Source organism: Garra rufa, chromosome 9 (genome assembly GCF_049309525.1).
Source record: "Garra rufa chromosome 9, GarRuf1.0, whole genome shotgun sequence".
NCBI lineage: Eukaryota > Metazoa > Chordata > Actinopteri > Cypriniformes > Cyprinidae > Garra > Garra rufa.
In genome coordinates this window covers 43,347,185-43,367,043 of record NC_133369.1, presented here as the reverse complement: position 1 = coordinate 43,367,043, position 19,859 = coordinate 43,347,185, and the positions used below count along the sequence as shown (strand labels likewise).

Genomic DNA, 19,859 nt, shown 5'->3' with positions numbered 1-19,859 from the left:
TTTATAGTATTCCTGTAGCTCAAACAGTTGAATAGCAACATTGCAAAAGTTGCTTGGGAAAACAGTGTCTAGCAAATGCATCAATGTGAATGTACCTAATTGGTAAAAACTGCTTACCAGACTCACATTTTAATGGCATATTTCAAATTAGCAATAGAAACTGACATGGACTGTCCCATAAATGTTTCTTAAGGCTTTTTTTATGTGATTTTTAACTAATAAGCTCAAACATGTAACTACAACTAGATTTAACTTTTTCTTTATTAACCCTCTAGTTAAATAAGAAAAGTCTATTCCAGGTGCACCACAAATGAAAAGATGCATGAACTACAACTACACCTTGTACAAACTTGTCTTATACATGTTATATGTAGTATGTTAAGAAATAATACGAGGGAAATGCTTTAACAAATCTAAACTTGACTGAAGGCATTATTTACAATAAATGTTCTGTAAAAGCAATGAATAGCAGCCATCAGTCTGTCATCATAATGCAAACATGAAAAATCAGACATATTGTAGTAGTTCCTTACAGGATTTGATTTGACTGCGCTGCTTTTCCATAATATATATTTTTTAATTTATGTAAACACGGATGCATTTGACTGTTGCACTTGCGTCTCTTGCAGTGTCTCATGCATGAAACGGCATTATAAAAATGCTGCGCTCAAGCTTTTTTTCTTTACTGCTATCGTTGGCATATTCTCAAAGTGTCTAATTCTAACGCGTGGTAATATTTCTATTCAAAATTGCGATTCCTCAGTTTCTAAAAAATTAAATTGTGGGAAAACATTCATTCATTCATTAAGTTGTCATCCAAGATGTTCATGTCTTTCTTTCTTCAGTCATAAACAAATTATGTTTTTTGAGGAAAACATTTCAGGGTTTCTCTCCATATAGTGGACTTCTATGGTGCCCTGAGTTTGAACTTCCAAAATGCAGCTTCAAAGGACTCTAAACGATCCCAGCTGAGGAAAAAAGAGTCTTGTATAGTGAAACGATTGGCCATTTTCTTTAAAAAAGAGCAAGACAAGATGAGCGTTTGACTTTAAAAAAGTATATAAATTGTATTTTATTTTTGTAATGAAAACAACCAATCGTTTCACTAGTTAAGACCCTTCTTCCTCGTCTGGGATCATCGAGAGTCCTTTGAAGCTGTGCTTAAACTGCATTTTGGAAGTTGAAGTCCTGAGTCCTGGAGAGAAATCCTGAAATGTCCTCCTCAAAAAACATAATTTGTTTATGATTGAAGGAAGAAAGACATGAACATCTGGGATGACAAGGGGGTGAGTACATTATCTGTAATTTTTTGTTCTGGAAGTGAACTTCTCCTTTAAGGCCTTAAAATACGTGATGAATTGACATGATGTCATTTAAAAAAAAAAAAAAAAAAATTCCTGATTTTAAACAACTTGCCAAAACAAACTTTCCAGGAAAGTTCACTCCAGCTGGTAAACGCCTCTAAACTCCCATTGGTCCACGGTGATGATGTAATGGGTAGGTGTGGCTCTGTGGCTCCGCCCCTTTGTCATGGAATCTTCTCCGCTTCATCTTTTATTCGGTCAGTTGAGGTCAGATTCACAAAACATGAACACACTGTAGAGCTGCTTTACTTTAGAAACTGAAGTTGTAATGCCAAGTAACTGACATGGCAGTTCTGCCTTTAACAAATAAGCGAAGAATGAAAATCTGCAATCCCATATGCACTTTGCAAAAGTTTACTAGTTGGCAAATGGCTGCTTTGTTTAGTAGGTGGGACTTTCTTCACTAGGAGTTTTTTTAGTAGAGGTTTTTATAAATCACGTTTCAAACAAAAGAAGAGTCTCTTCATGTAGCTCTGTTCCATTCGTATTGAGCATTTTAAATTCCAGTGTTGCATGGATGTTGAAGTTATATAGTGCTGCTGTAATATTCAGCTTGAGCGGTGATTCAGAAGAGTCTGGTTTAGTGCTCAGAATGAAGTGAGTTGTAAGGTGAGTGAATGGCATCATGAAGGAGCTCACAGCTTGGTTTCTAGTGGTATTTCCAGCATGAAGCCGGTGGAATCGGCGGATGGCTGTATTTTTAGCGCCCGTCCCACGCCTCTGCTCGCTGATATGGGATTTGGCAGACTGTTGGTCTGTGATCAGCTCAGTGGAAACATTACAGCGTCCTGAACGTCTTCCAGTGCTGCTAATTGGTCACTTTGAAAGCTATCGGTGTGCAAATGCAGTGGAGTGCTGATAAGAGCAAGACAAATATTGACTGCTGATATCCGTATCGCCGCTGCGCTGATAGCACAGGCTTCTGTTTGAGAAGCGATGAAGCTGTTGTTGGCTCGTGTTGTAATCTGTGCACCTGCTCCTCCGGGATCTTGAGACGTCTCAATCTCTGTGTTTTGGCATCTTAACTTGATTCCACACAGGCTGTGTTCAATATATCAGCCAATATATGATAAAAAAACAAGAGATTTACAACCCTTTATTCAAAAACAGAACTAAAATCTTTAGAAAGTGCACGAACATGTTGCTCCTTGAACTGTTATAATAATAATAATAATTTTAAAAAAATGGACTAACACAAAAAACATACACATGTATGCTTTACATCTGCCAAATATATAGACTAAATAAACTAAAATTACTATCCGTCAAGACAGCGGCTTGCTGTGGTGTACATGCTGCATTTCCCATCAAGAAGCCTCTCAAATTAAATTCCTCAGTGCGCATTTAAGAAGTCATGTGACTTTGCACGCTGGAACGGGATAACTTGACTAACTTTCTGCTACATTCATTCTGCCATGGCGGTGTTTAGTGTCCTGCCATCAGCAGCGACCAGCTGGAAGAGTTCCGCATTCAAATGCACGCAAAACTGGCCTCAAAGCCCCAGCAAAAGTAATTACCATAAATGTGTCAAGGCAAAAATTAAGAAAATATTCGAATTACTTATTAATAAACTAGTATTTTCTGATTCAGTGTTGCAAAGATGAAACTGACGATCCTGCAATCTGCTCATTAATGCCTAATGCATCTTTATGGATTAGCTAATGAAAGAGTTTTGTTTTCGACTTTAATTATTTCGTTTTATAGTAAAATAATAATTTAAAGCTTTCTAGATATTGTGTTTGTGAGGCAATTACCTGGGTATCGGTTAATTATTGTGAAGCGCTCCTGTTTAAACCAAAGATAACAAGCCTATTCTGTTTGTTTTCTTTAAGAGCACATTTTGTTGATACTGTTAGTACACACAAACTAAGGTAGACCCTTTACAGTTCCGGCCCGGGTGGTAATTACTCTTACCTTTATGAGCAAAAAAGAAATTCCACATTGCACTGGCATCTCCATGCGCTGCAGAGCGCGCTTCTCTCCGCACAAACTTTGGAATTATCTTGATTGAATGATTAAACTAATATTGTGATATCTTTTAAGTTTTTTTATATCAATGGATTTTAATTTAAATCGCGATGAATTAAGCAGGCTTTTGATCTGTCTGCCGCTGTTTGCTAGGTATAACTTTAAAAAACAAAAAATTGAATTTAACAAACAAAAAGTGTTCCAAATATATCTCTAAATTAACTTTATAAACTAAAGGAACGAAAATAAATGTAATCACTTTGCTATTAAAAACAGCAGCTGTGTAATGAGGAAGAGAAAGAGAAAAAAAGACAGTCGGACTGGAAATTCAGTCGGCCAAAAATTGATGAGCTGTCGGACATTTTTCCAAGGAATGTTTGTTTAATAGCCTATTTAATACTCTTAGGCTACTTTCTTAATTAAATATATTATTTCTTTGATTTATTTTAGTGTTTTTAGGCTGCTTGTTAGCTGACTGAAGTGTAGGCTATATATAAAAAACAACGTGCCACCGTCACAGCCCTATTCAAAACTGAGACGATTTCACCTCAGCAGAGCTCCTCTTTCTCCTTACGGTTGTGGTATGTTTTCGACACATTATACAGACAGACAGTGTTACAAAAACTATAGAAGTAGTTTTCTCCATCTCCACTATCCAACGACCCGTACACCAGCTGTTTTGCGATCGAGCATTGGCTGCTGTGAAAGTACGCTAGCCAAAGTAGGCTTAAATATCAAACATGTTTGATATAAATCGGGGCAGCATATATATATATATATATAATGTAGAAACTGCGGTGCTTTATGCTCAAATGTTCCAGTTTTGCGCATAAGTTAAATTCGCATTTTTGGATGGAAACACAGCTTATGAGGTGCCGAACTCTGCTGGCATCAGTGCGGGAGAGAGACCGAATGTGTCCACTCCGCTCTGCGCTCAATTTTTTTTAAATATATATAATAACAACCAAATGTCTCTGCGTCGCGCGACACAACGAATCGATTATGAAATTCGTTGCCAACGCTTTTAGTAATCGATTTTTATCGATTTTATCGAGTCGTTGTTGCAGCCCTAATTAATAACAATAATAATAATAATAATAATAATAATAAAAAGGCATAGTCTTGTTGCTTCTTATAAACACAAAAGTCCCTCAGTCAAGAGCAACTTTTTTTCTTAGATATATTGTGTTGTGTTTTTTGACTTTTCTGGTAAATAAATTCTGGTAAATAGTCCTTAAAATATATGTTAAATAAAATAAAAATAATAAATTTTAATGTTTTAATATTAATTTAATAACTATCGTTAGACCTATATTAAGTAATATATTTTTGTTACAGTTTCTTAAAATTGTTAAAATGAACTTTTATTTTGACAGGTTGCTTTGAAGACCTTTTCTGTTTGTAAATAATATAAACCAATGATTTTTTTTTAAATCAGTACAAAAAAATCAGTTAAAGGAAAGAAAAGTTACATAAAACCATTAAAATGGAATCTAGAAAATGAATGGAAAACACAGAATTTAGTAAAAATTAAACTGAATTTGAGTAAAAAAAAAAACATTTCATAGGGCCTTAATGTATTTATTTTTTAAATATTGTTATTGCTAAAATAATAATAAAAATATGTAAATGAAATAAAACAGCACAGTCTTCACTGTAAGAATTAAACATGCTTTGTTTCTTATAAAATTTGATGAACATTATGCACAGAGAAGGCAGAATGAATATTACTTGTGGCCGCTTTAAGAGCTGCACGAATCCAATATACTGTTACACACGGATTTTCATTCTCTGTTCACGTTTATTTGAGACATAAGTTGAAGGTTTGCATGAATGATTACCAAACGCCATATTTGCACGTATTTGAGCGTTTAGGTACACATCTTAAGCTAAACATACACTTTACTTGTCCGTGTTCTGTTCCGTCTATGAACGCATACACACTGTAAAAAGATTTCACCAGTTTCAACTTTAAAACTTAAGTTCAGCAGCTGCCTTAAAATTTTAAGTTAAATCAACTTAAAACTACAAGTCATTTCAACTCACCACAATAAAATGAGTTAAAATGACTTGTACTTTTAAGTTGATTTAACTTAAAATGTTAAGGCAGCTTCTGAACTTAAAAACTTAAGTTGAAACTGGTGACAGCTTTTTACAGTGCACAGAACAGCGCAAATTCTCTTTTGTGCTCTTGAAAACACAACATCAAAGAAACTTTAATAAATCATGCAAGTCCTGTTACATATTTTACTGATTCGCATATGAAATTGGGCTTTTATAGAGGAGCAAAAGCACACAAAGGGGCAAAATCCAGAGCGATAATCATTGTATTTTCATAATTGTTTGGAGCCGAAATCGTAACTGAATTTCGATTAATTGCACAGCCCTAAAGTCATCATACAAAAATGCAAAAAGATGTCAGCACGCTGCTGATCCCAATTACGTCACATAGATTGACATTTAATAACATTTATGTTTGTGTATATTGTTTATGCTTTTTTCATGATTTACTTTATTTTTTTGGATTTGCATGCCTTCAACATTCAACATTTGAAAAGTACTTAAAATAGTCATCAGTTAAATGTTCTTTAACATTTAAGAAATTATTAAATATTCTTGGGCGCAAAAGTGTATTAAACAGGTCATATCACATTTTAAATCCTTCTTTTTCCCCATCATATCCACCTGTAATGTTAGTAAATGTGTTTCGTTAATCACAATTTATTTTTGAATGATTGTTTTCCACTAGGGATGCGACAACTGCACTTTTAAGTAATTCTCATTGAATCATTCATTCAGGAGATTCCAACAGTGGAACAAGACACCGACTTTTTTATTTTGTTTGAATATATTTTTTGAAAGACATAAGCAATGAACATTTTCTCAGAACCACTAGTAAGTGGCGTTATTTTGTTTAGATTTCTAATCTTTTTTTTTTTCAGAATCATGAGAGAATTGTGATCTTCAATTTATATTAAAAAAAAATGTTAATGCTTACAATTTCCAGTTTATTAAAATAGAAGTTTTAAAATCATTCAAAATGCATGTGAATTTTGTTTTTCAGTTGAATAAAATACTATTTTCCCTGTATACACTCTTAAAAATAAAGGTGCTTCAAAAGGTTCTTCACAGCGATGCCATAGAACTATATTTGGTTCCACAGAGAACCATTCAGTCAACCATCTATTTCTTACCTTTTTATAATCTGAAGAACCTTCTTTTTTTCACCTTCTTTTTTTTTGTGAAACAGAAAGGTTCTTCAGATGTTAAAGGTTCTTTATGGAACCATTTAGACAAAAAATGTCCTTCTATGGCATCGTGAAGCACCTTTTATTAGACGGCTGTCTTTTTAACACCAAACACAGATCTAAAAATACTAAAAACACACTGACATATCTCATGAATAAGGGTCAATAAATGGGCTGGAACCGCCTTTTCTTCATTGGAAATGCTTGGAACTGTTTCAAGAACGGACACAGCTTGCTGCAAGTTCAAGTTCCTGCACTTAAATAGTTTAAAAATCACATTAAAATGCGAACACGGGAATCATTAAGCAGATTTGAAATACACGTGTCTTATTGAATACCCGGTTATTGGAAACTTGGAACCGGTTCTCGATACCTAACCCAATTCATCATTGAGGATTTCTTTAAATAAAAAGTTCTTGTCTTGTCTCATGAAGCCAGTCTTGTGTCTTGTCTCGTCACACCCTTATTTTCCAGCCTCAGTACGAACCGTAGGCCAGTCACACGCGTGTCAATGCAGACGTGAGCGTTTGGTTAACGCTGGTCTGGTGGAAACTAACCACAGTACTCAACACATTTCTAAGAAGAAGTTTTGAGCTTTGAAAGTTTCACTTTGTTTTGCTATTCCAGTATAATAAACTCTAATATCAGGACTTGACCCTGTGAGCGTTGAAGAGGAACACGTCTCTCTGCTCTGTAGAAATGGTTGATTTAACAGCTTTGTGTGTGTGTTGTTCTCTCTGCAGATCGGTTTGATGACTGTGACGCTCTTCCCCATCCGGCTCTTCATAGCGGCGTTCATGATGCTGTTGGCCTGGCCCTTCGCCTTCATCGCCACAGTGGGCCGCTCCGAGACGGCGGTGGAGCCGCAGTGCTTATGGAGAAAGTAAAGAACCGCTTTACTTCACTTCTGACAGCAGAAACAGCTTTAACGATTAGTTCACTTTCATAACAACAATGCACAGTTAATGTACTCACCCCCTCGTCATCCAAGAAGCTCATGTCTTTCTTTCCTCAGTCGTAAAGAAATTTTTTTGTTTTTTGTTTTTTTTGAGGAAAACATTTCAGGATTTCTCTCTTTATAATGGAGATGGATGGCGCCCCCAAGTTTGAACTTCCAGAATGCAGTTTAAATGCAGCTTCAAAAGGATCCCAGCTGAGGAAGAAGTGTCTTATCTAGTGAAACGATCGGTAATTTCAAAACAAATTGACAATTTATATACTTTTTAACCTCAAATGCTCGTCTTGTCTCGTCTCTGCGCGGTGCATTCAGGTCAATGCAGTTAGGGAACGTCTAAAAACTCCCATCTCGTTTATGTCTTCAACGTCAAAATCATCCTGCGATGCTGTTTTACCTTTTTTTGTAAAGGGCATTTGAGCTTCTTTGTATGCTTACTTTGTAAACACTGTCTTTACTTTTGCAGCGATCCATGGTGATTTTGAAGTTAGGGAAGAAAACGAGATGGGAGTTTTTAGACGTACCCTAACTGTCTTGACCCAGATCACAGACTACACATGTGCATCGCGGAGATGAGACAAGACGAGCATTTGAGGTTAAAACGTATATAAATTGTCAATTTGTTTTGAAAATAACGTTCGTTTCACCAGATAAGAAGCTTCTTCCTCGGCTCGGATCCTTTTGAAGCTGCATTTAAACCGAAGTTCAAACTTCGGGGCGCCATCCAAATCCTGAAATGTTTTCCTCAAAAAAACGTAATTTCTTTACGACTGAGGAAAGAAAGACATGAACATCTTGGACGACAAGGGGGTGAGTACATTATCTGTAAATTATGAAAGTGAACTAATCATTTAAGACTAAGAGCCATTATTACTGACTCAGATTGACAACACTTCTTTGCATATTTCCTTCAGTCGTGTCGCTGTGGTGTTTAGATCCTCTATTTCATAAATCAGGAAGTTGCTGAAAGAACTGTTGTTTAGTAAGAGATCACAGCACAAACGGCAAAACCGCTTCAGTTTCTGTCACTGAATGCAAATAGAAGAGAAGTGTTTCAAACGGGTCCTGCCCTAAACTCACAGCATTGGCTGAGTATCGCAGCGTGAGCAAACATAGCATCTTAACACTGAAAGTGATGTCAACTAGTATATTAGACTTCTGCTCACCGAAGCTGCCATTATCTGATACACAAATGCAGTAAACATTTGAAATATTATTAGGTTGGTTTGAGCAAGCTATCTGCTGATCTGCTACTTAAGCTTTTTATTCTTCTTCTTAGACTACATTTCTGAACGCTGCTCCTCCTAGAGCTTTCAAGCTAGAAGCACCAAACTCAGCCCAGCTCTTCGGACTGATCCGACTTAGTGTGCTCTATCTTTTCAGACTGATCCGACTTACAGTTTTCATAAAATTGAAGATTAAAATCAACAATCCCATAGACTTACATTGACGGAATGTTGAAATGAGCCAACTCTATTCAAAGTCCAAACGACAAAACTCAAACTATTTCTGATCCATTCAAACTTCCATTCTAATATGTATAATCTATTTAACAAATTTATGTTACAGTTGTTTTTACAATCGTTTTTGGACTAATAACAGAACCTTCATGCTGTTTTTCTAAACTTTAGACACATTTTTCAAATGCTTGGATACAATTCATATAAGCCAAAGATCATTTGATCATTGAACTAAAATCAGCAGTTCAAAGTGACACAACTTAACATCAAAGTATTACGGTAACACTTTCTATGAAGCCTGTATTTATAATGCATTACAAGGACATTCCTAATGCATGCATAATGCCTTATAAACACCATTATAATATGTTATAAAATAATATAAATAATCATAACAACAGTTACAATGCACTATAATACTTATCTTGGTCCCACTTTACATTAGGTGCCCTTAACTACTATGTACTTACATTTAAATTAATCATTTGGTACAATATACTTATTGTGTATATACATGTATTTACATTGTACTTACATTTTTTTTAAAACCTATATGTAATTACATTTGTAATTAATTTCTGTAATTACCACTGTTGACCCATCCTTTACACCCTAACCCACCCTTAAACCCACCCATACCACCAAACCTGTCCCTAACCTCACCCATATCCCACCTTAATAGAAGCAAAAGTGTTTTGCAATGCAATATGACCACATTAAGTACATTGTATTTTATTTTTGATGTAAGTACATGTAGTTAAGGCCACCTAATATAAAGTGTGACCCTTATCTTTTGTGATGATAACTTTGAGTACAATGCATTATAACACCAGATGAAGACTGCATTTATAATCCTTCATTATTAATGTATTATAGTGCATACGTAATGCCTTATAAACACAATTATGATTTGTTGTATAATCATAAAAACAGTTACAATGCATTATAATACTTAACATTTATAACACCACATGAAGCCTGTATTTATAATGCATAATAAGAACATACATATAAGAACACTCTCATAATGCATTGTAAATGCAGTCTTCATCTGGTGTTATAATGCATTGTACTCATCAAAGTTATAAGCACAAAAGGAAAGTGTTATAGTGCATCGTAACTGTTGCTATGATTATTTATAAAATTATATAACATATTATAATGCTGTTTATAAGGCATTATGCATGCATTATACTGCATTAGGAATGTCCTTATAATGCATTATAAATACAGGCTTCATAGAAAGTGTTCCCACGTATGACAATTTCAAAATGCAACTCACACATTTCATCTGAGTTGAGTGTGTGTTCATTTCATTACAAAGATCAACTGATACAACTGCTTAAATGATCAGCAACTGTTGCATTACTCTTGAAGCATAGCTTTTATCCCTGCTGAAAAACCAGCATATGCTGGCTAGGTATGTTTTGGTGCTGGGATGATGGTTTTAGCTGGTTCATGCTGTCATGTGGCTCATTGCTGTGGTTTATCAAACAGAACCCATCTCTGAGCGCATCAGTCAGACTGACGGTGAATTATTCTCCTGTAGGCTGGTGGACGTGGTGCTGAAGACCATCATGCGGGTCATGTGGTTTGCCGGCGGTTTCCACTGGATCAGCATTAAGGGTAGACAGGCTCTGCCCGCCGAAGCGTCCATCCTCACCCTCGGCCCGCACTCGTCCTACTTCGACGCCATTCCCGTCACCATGACCATGGCCTCCATTGTGATGAAAGCGGAGAGCAAAGACATCCCTGTGTGGGGCAGTAAGTCTTCTGTTCTCTTCTGCTGCTTTTAATAACTGGTGTTACTTATTTGAAAAAGTAACTATTTTCTTGTCAATTAAAAAGTAATATTATTACATAACTTGCTTTACCCCCAACACTGGTCATGATAGCTAGTTTATTGCCTTGTTTGGTCAGTGTTGCTGTTTTGTAAGAAGCATTGTAAACTATAAAAATACATATTTTTATTAAATGGTATATAAATACACTACTGCACTACTGTTGACCTTGTTGCTTTGGATGATGTCAGCATGCTCATTAACTATGCACACAGTGATTGGCTGACAGAGGAGGAGTCTCTGTCAGAGATTTGTTCATAGAAATACTGTAGAGCATGATATTAAGTTGCCGTATTCAAATAAAGTTTTTGCAAAAAATGCATGTCACTAATTGAACAAGTATATGTTCAGCTGATTATCAGCCTATTACTTATGTGCTTCTCATAAACAATTAGCTGATATGCATATAAACAGCCTTTTTATTAACAGAATAGAATAATCATACACAAACTTAAACAAAAACCAAACTGGACGCAAGAACAGCTGTTGCTTCTTGCCCAACTTGTTAATGAAAACAAGGATATAATCAAAGGAAAATCTGGAGTTGGAACAACCTCCAAAACCAAAAGATTTGTGTGGAAATAAACACAGTGTTTCGGAAAAATGTTTGAGTTCAGAGGCAGATTGCCATTGGTCTTAGTGACTTAGGAGTCCTCTTCAGTACTCCTAACATTTCCCAGATTTAGGAGCTCGTTTTAGTGCTAAAATGCTTTGTGAAATACTTTCAGAGCAAAAATTAAGGAGTCCTAAATTTAGGACTGACAAGTTATGAGCTACTTTTAGCCTAAAGATGTTTTGTGAATACGGGCCCTGATGTGATTTTGATGGATGGCGTCAGAAATGCAGCGGTGCAGCAGTGTAACCACAGATTCATGGCTGTCTTTCTCTCCTCAAAAGCATCCTGTTACTCTCAGGAAGACACTAGTAGCTGTATTAGTTGATCTCAAACAGCTGGTTTAGAGTGTATTGGTGTGATTGACAGACAGCAGCTGCTCACATGACAGCGTTTGCACAAACTCTCAGTTCATTTAGATGACGAACGCCACAAACTGGCAGGTTTATCAGGGTTAGTCATATTCAAGTGTGGTTTAGACCTGTGTCTGCGCTCTGGAGCTTTGAGATCACGGCTGAGAGCTGCTTTTGTGGCTGATTAGATGAAGCTGGTTAGTGCTAATTTGATTCATTTTGGAGTGGGCAAGTCCCTGATCAGCTGCCACTCTGATGATGATGAAGATGATGATGAAGAAAAGGATGAAGATAATGAATATGAAGAAGATGATGAAGATGATGATGATGATGAATATGAAGATGATGATGAAGATGGTGATGGTGATGAAGATTATGAAGATTATGAAGATGATGATGAATATGATGATGATGATGATGAAGATGATGAAGATGGTGATGAAGATTATGAAGATGATGATGAAGATGGTGATGAAGATTATGAAGATGATGATGAAGATGGTGATGAAGATGATGATGATGATTCAATTCAATTCAATTCAAGTTTATTTGTATAGCGCTTTTTACAATACAAATTGTTGCAGAGCAGCTGTACAAAAGTTTTAGGCTACTACAATATATTTAGTAGCTTATTAGTGGTGAATACTGTATGTTGAGTCGATGTACATATGGTATAAATATTAAAATCAGTAACTGTGTAATCGAACAGATGATGAACACTAATTGCAATGGTTATGTGCTGTAATCAACTTGTAGGAAAATTATGTAGTGCTGTATGTTGTTTCAAGGCTGGCATCATCTGCGGTCCTCTGAGGGGTTGGCATCATCTCTTCTTCTGAATCCGGGCTGAATCTTGTGTAAACCCTAGTTACCACGGGATGGAAATCCCATGGCAGAGACAGAGAAACAAAGAAATAATTAGCGTAGCTGCTGTTCCAACTTCGGACCAAACAAAAATGATGTGTTTAGCCCAAGCTGAAGAATATTAATGTGCATTTGATCAGATGGAACTGAAATTACAACGTTATGAGATCCATTATGTGAATGCTTGGCTAAAGAGATGAGTCTTTAATCTAGATTTAAACATAGAGAGTGTGTCTGAACCCCGAACGTTATCAGGAAGGCTATTCCAGAGTTTGGGAGCCAAATGTGAAAAGGCTCTCCCTCCTTTAGGGGACTTTGCTATCCTAGGTACTACCAAAAGTCCAGAGTTTTGCGACCTTAGGGAGCGTGAGGGATTGTAGCGTAGTAGGAGACTAGTTAGGTATGCAGGAGCTAAACCATTAAGGGCCTTATAGGTAAGAAGTAATATTTTGTAAGTGATACGGAACCTAATAGGTAGCCAGTGTAGAGATGATGATGATGGTGATGAAGATTATGAAGATGATGATGATGAAGATGGTGATGAAGATGATGATGATGATGATGGTGATGAAGATTATGAAGATGATGATGAATATGAAGATGATGATGATGAAGATTATGATGATGATGAAGATTATGATGATGATGATGATGATGATGAAGATGGTGATGAAGATTATGAAGATGATGATGGTGATGAATATGATGATGAATATGAAGATGATGATGATGATGATGATGATGATGATGATGGTGATGAAGATGATGATGATGATGGTGATGAAGATTATGAAGATGATGATGATGAAGATTATGAAGATGATGATGATGATGATGATGATGATGAAGATGATGATGATGATGAATATGATGATGGATGAAGATGGTGATGAAGATGATGATGAATATGATGATGATGATGAAGATGATGATGATGAAGATGATGATAAATATGATGATGATGATGATGATGATGATGAAGATGATGATAAATATGAAGATGATGATGATGATGATGAAGATGAATATGATAAATATGAAGATGATGATGATGAATATGATGATGAATATGAAGATGATGATGATGATGGTGATGAAGATGATGATGATGAATATGATGATGATGATGGTGATGAAGATTATGAAGATGATGATGAAGATGATGAATATGATGATGATGATGATGATGAAGATGGTGATGAAGATTATGAAGATGATGATGAAGATGGTGATGAATATGTAGATGGTGATGATGAAGATGATGATGAATATGAAGATGAAGATGATGATGATGAAGATGATGATGAAGATGATGATGTTGATGATGATGATAAAGATGATGATGAATATGTAGATGGTGATGATGAAGATGAAGATGAAGATGATGATGATGATGATGATGAAGATGATGAAGATAAATATGAATATTCATTCATTTAATAGACCAAATCTGGCCATCTTTCGTGTTATTGGCATTTTATTTACACCACAGAGCAGTGAGAAGACTCTTCTCTTCACCAAGGCTGTATTTAGCAAGGTTGGCTTGAGAAAGCCTAGCTTGAAAGATTTATAATTAGCAAGTCAACAACTTTATTATTCTAGAAACATGCTGGAAACATGCTAGCAACCAGTTTTGAGAGATTGACTCAGTATCTTCTCTGTCTTCTATGTGTGGTGAAATCCTCCACTCAGCAGTTTATTAAGGTCTGGAGAATCAAAATAGCTCCTCACCTTTAGAAGAGCTTGGTCCAGCAGCGCAGCAGGACAGATGTGTCTCTACAACAGTGTGTGAGCTTCTGAAACACGTGTCTGTCTCTCCTCAGCTCTCATCAAATACATCCGGCCCGTGTTCGTGTCGCGGTCGGATCAGGACTCCAGACGCAAGACGGTGGAGGAGATCAAGAGAAGAGCGCATTCAGGAGGAGAGTGGCCGCAGGTACCATTAAACTCACACACACTCTCTGGACATCACACACAAAACTCATGTTGGAATCACTTTAGCAGTGAATGTTGAAGGATGTGTTTACACAGATGAATATATGAGACTTTCAGAAATCTGCTCAGGTCAAACTTTAACATTTTCAATACACTGTAAAAAGTTTTCTCCAGTTTCAGCTTAAAAACTTCAGTTTAGCAGCTGCCTTAAAATTTTAAGTTAAATGAACTTAAAACTACAAGTCATTTCAACTCACAACAATAAAAATAGTTAAAGTGACTTGTACTTTGAAGTTGATTTAACTTAACATTTAAGGCAGCTGCTAAACTTAAGTTTTAAGTTGAAACTGGTGAAAACTTTTTACAGTGTAATAGCTGCTGATCCGTTACTGAAGTTCGTGAGTTTATTTCCTCAAAATTAATCAAATTCAGTAATACTTACTGACGCTCAAGTTGTTGCTTTCCCTCCAAAATAATCCCACTTTTTTCCTGCAGAAAAATGGAACATTAGGAAGTGACAAAAACATTGCCATCAGCACCATTCGAAAGAAAATGTGTTATGTTTTAGACATTTTGATTAAATAAATAAATGAACACCACGGATACGTCTAAAAAAATGCTATTTTCTCATTGTAGTGTGAACATCCAGTCAAATCAGAGCAGTGAAATGATTACAGATTGCTTGAATATTCACTTCACTGATGAATTTACAAATGTAAACCTTTAATTTAATATTTTGGCCATGTTTTATATTTATATTTTTTTTTTCTTGGAGAATAAAATAAGAGGAAAAAAAGACAACTAAATTTTTTGATTTTTTTTTTTTTTTTCATAATTCTGAGTTAATGTCTCACAATTCAGACTTATTTTTATTATTTGGTTGCAGTTCATTTTACAGTAAGTGTACCTACCTAAGAAAGTAGTGCTAATAAAAGGGTAACTACACAGGGTTGGGTTAGGTTTAGGGGTAGGTTCCAGGGTTAGTACCTAGTTATTGTAATTACTATAATAAGTACCTGGTATGTTCAAGAGGAACAGGACTCTAAAATAAAATGCTACCCATAAAAAAGTCAGAATTGAGTTATAGAAAGAAATGTAACTATTTTTCCTTAATTCTAACTTTACATCCCACACTTCTTTTTCGGTTTCTGCCACAGAATAAAAAAATGATAGAGGTGATTTACTTTTTGTCTCAGAATTCTGACTTTCTCAGTATTGGGAGATTGTGAGTTGTCACAATTTTGAAAAAAGCCTCAACTGTGATATTAAAAAAAAAAAAAAAAAAAAAAAATATATATATATATATATATATATATATATATATATATACAGTTTTATATCTTCTCTAAAAGCCCATTTTCACATGCAAATCAGTAAAATCATGAAACACGACTTGTATAAATGGAACGTGCTTGATTTAATAATGTTGATTTGTGCTGTTCTGTGCAATGCTATGTGTTCAGAGACGGAACGGAACACTGACATGCAAAGTGAACGTTTAGCTTAAGATGCGGACCTGAACGGTCAAATGCATGCAAATATAAGCCAAATGGAGCGTTTGGTGATTATTCGTGTAAACCTTCGTCAGTTACAGTATGTCTCAAATGCACAGTTAAAATTAAAAATCCGTGTGTAACAGTATATTGGATCCGTGCAGCTCTTAAAGTAATATTCCTTCTGTCGTCTCTGTGCTTAATGTTCATCAAACAGCAAAAGACAAAATCACTCACTGCTCTTGTTTTTATAAGAAACAAAGCATGTTTAATTCTTACAGTGAAGACTATGCTGCTTTATTTTACATTCAATTAATAACAATTAATTACAAAAAAACTGTTTCATTTGTATCTTTTTTTTTTATTGTATTGCTATCTTTAAATGAATAAATCATAGTCAAGTTCCAGACCCAGTCACAATCGTGTTAAATAATGGTGATTACAATATTGACTGAAATAATCACGATTATGATTTGTGCCATAATCGAGCAGCCCTAGTTTGTAGTTCAGTGAGTTGATGAGTCGTGTGTCATAATGTCACTTTAATTCCAGATTTGACACACCATTGGTTTGGTGAAATGATTCATGATTGTGAACTGATCAGAAACTCTGTGTGTTTTCCAGATAATGATCTTTCCAGAAGGAACGTGCACCAATAGAACCTGCCTGATCACATTTAAACCAGGTGCTCTTGCTGTCTAATGGCCAAACCTAGGTTTCAGAAGCAGCTAAAGATCCGTTCATCCTGATGTGTTGATGTTTGTTTGTTTGTTTGTGATTCAGGAGCGTTCATTCCTGCAGTTCCTGTACAGCCCGTCGTGATCCGCTACCCAAACAAACTGGTGAGACGTCTGACTTCATACACCATTACACACAAACCTGGAAAGATTTTTCTTGTTCTTATGGTCAAGTTTTATGAAACTGAAATTATTCGGCCAAAAATAGCAAAAAGACCTAATAATAATAAGCGAAAAGGCTATAATAAATGATGGCGACCAATGCTGTGACATGATCAAATAGAGGCGAGCACTAAGAGCGTGTTCACACTTGGCGTCTTTTGACAAGAAAAAGTTGACAAGCGCGCTTTTTTAGTTACAAAAAAATCTGGACGCGTTCCAGCAGAGGACGTCTTTTGTTGCTATAACAACAGCTGCAACAGTAGCCTATGGCCGCGATCACACCGAACGCGTTTTTGCAGTTGGAGGCGCCTCTTTTGAATGGTTTTCTGTTGGCAGTGAGCGTTCTCCGCGCTGCTTATGCGCCCCGGGCGCCTCGCGTTTTCGCCGCCTGCTGCGCCTCGCGTTTTTGCAGCAGCGCTCTGAGCGCCTGAAGTTGAAAAAAAATCAACTCTGAGCGGAAAAACGCCCAACGTCATTCGCGTTCTTTTCCATTGTCCAATCGAATGAATGGAGAGGCGGGCCTTCTGTTGTGGTGACGAAAGTTTACGTTGTTTAAAAAGTCCGGAGACTGCAGAAAAGGAGGAGAAACCTTTGGTGTCTATCGTGGGTAACCCGGAGCTGTATTATTTAGGGTTTCTGCTAAAATGACAGTTTACTTAACAGAAAAAAACAAAGATTTTAGAGGGCTCGCGCTATAATCCTTTGATTTGACTGACAGGACAGCAGTTTTGGTCGTTGCTTAGCAACATAAAAAAACCGCAGCACACTGCTCTTTTATTAAAAGTCACCAAACAAGGCAGTGCTGTGCGCCTCGCGTTTTTAGAACTAAAAGACGCGTTCGGTGTGATCAGGGCCTAAGAGTGGTGCAGACATGTCGATAAAAGAGGAAGGTGGCTCTTTTCTTTTTTGACATTTTTGCCTTTTATTTGATAGGACGGTATTTAGACAGGAAGCGAAGTGGGAGAGAGAGAGGGGGGACAGGATCGGGAAAGGTCTGCGAGCCGGGACTCGAAAAAGGGATGCCCGAAACGCAACGGCTCTGCTGTACATGTCGATGTGCGGCTCAAGAAGCTAGCAATGCTGCACGTCGGTTTTTAAAGTTAACGGGGAGGCGAATCCGGTTCACAACAATAAAAATAAAAGTCTAAATAACGGCACCTTTCCCATTTTTCTTGTTGTTATGGAAACGACAGGTCTAGCTACTTGCTTGTCATTGGTCAGCTCTCAAAAAAGTGCTTGACGTAGGGCATTTTCTTCAGAAAAGTTCAACTTTTTTCGACTTGAAAAGACGCTCCGAGCTGCAGAAAAAGACGCCGGCTGTGGCGTTTTAAAAAGCGCTCAGGACTTTTTTTTAAAACACTCCGTAGGATTATAATGTAATGTAATGTATAATGTACACCAGACACCAATTGTGTTTATTCTGACAGCAGCTCCTTAGCCAGGGTTCAAAGCCCAAAAATGACAATCATTCACAAATCTGCTGCTGTCAGCAAAAACTAGGACTGAGCTCTTCTTGCGGGTTTACCACTAAATAAAAGTCTACATTCAGAAATGTTAGTATTGGCATTTTACTGCTGTTCTGTAAAAAGTAAGACAAAATAATGATACATTTACATAAAATACATTTATTCTAACTTTCTCCTTTGCTCAGCTGCATTTATTTGTGCATTACAAACACATGCCTGATTCAAGAAGAGGGTCTTAAAAATGGCCAAAGAATAGTATTTTACTAACTTATTCATTTTAAGTTAAACTGTGGTTTGTTGGTAGGCTGTAATGTCTACTAGAATGTTAAAAATGTTCAGTGTTAAATATTTTTTAATTGTTGTTTTGTAATTGATTTTTTTGTTGAAAAGCAAGACAAAACTGTAAAAAGCAAATATTTAATGTATGCAGTGGTGAAAACAAGTGCAAAATACATGGAGGAAAAAACACAAAAAACCATGTTCAGTATTCGGCCTTCAGCTCAGTGATTAACTTTGTTTGGCTTTAGCCAAGAATTTTCTTTTTAGTGCATCTCTAGAGGAGAGTCCTGTAAGCAAATGTTTTGTTAATGCAGCGTTAAAGCTGTAGTTCTGAGCTGTTAATGTGTCATGAACGCTCATGAATTGATGTTGTGTTTCTGGTTACAGGACTCTATCACGTGGACGTGGCAGGGGCCTGGAGCGTAAGTGCCTTATTATTATTATTATTATTCTCTACAGCTTTTCATTCAGCTCCTTCGTAGCTGTAGTAGATGAGCATGAACAGTCGAGGTGGAGCGTCACTGCCAGCTAAACCGGTGGTTTTCAGACTTGTCCTGGAGATCCAGCACTTCACATTCTGCATGTCTGCTTCATCTAACACACCTCATCAACTCATCAGCTCATTAGAAGACGCTGCAGGTCCTAAAAGCTGAAAAATGCTGCCTTCAGAAGATGCATTCCACTTTAGCTGTTAAGGTAGTGAGGCAACAGGTCCGCAGTCCATGCTTTCAGACATAGCCTTGAATTACAAACAACGGGCTGTGCTGAGGGGCTTCAGGACAGGTTTGAAACCCCTGAGCTAAACCAACTAAACATACTAAAGGAAGGAACCTTCATTTGGAAACAGTCACACATCTGTGTAATTCTGTTCTTTTGCAGGTTTAAGATCCTGTGGTTGACGCTCTGTCAGCTTCACAATGAGTTTGAGATCGAGGTGAGTCTCTTTTGTCTGGTGTGCTCTGTGTTGTCATGTGCTGATACAAGCGTTAAAGATGGTATACATACATGAGAGATGTCTGTCTGTGCAGAGCTCACCTTCATGATTGGGTGTTGTGGGGGTCAGGGAGGTGTTTGTAGTGGTTTTTAGCACATGATCAGTACAGATAGAGCCCTTTGAAAAA

General features: G+C 36.6%; 1 protein-coding gene across 1 annotated transcript in view; it reads left to right on the top strand.

Moving 5' to 3' along the window:
- The window catches only part of LOC141342322 (lysophosphatidylcholine acyltransferase 1), a 44,449-nt gene that overhangs the window by 13,092 nt on the left and 11,498 nt on the right, over positions 1–19,859 (top strand). Inside the window, exons 2-8 of the mRNA XM_073846752.1 lie at positions 7,324–7,463; positions 10,545–10,759; positions 14,490–14,602; positions 16,719–16,779; positions 16,878–16,936; positions 19,126–19,160; positions 19,618–19,672. Coding sequence (XP_073702853.1) covers positions 7,324–7,463; positions 10,545–10,759; positions 14,490–14,602; positions 16,719–16,779; positions 16,878–16,936; positions 19,126–19,160; positions 19,618–19,672 — 678 coding nt within the window. The remainder of the gene's footprint in view (positions 1–7,323; positions 7,464–10,544; positions 10,760–14,489; positions 14,603–16,718; positions 16,780–16,877; positions 16,937–19,125; positions 19,161–19,617; positions 19,673–19,859) is intronic.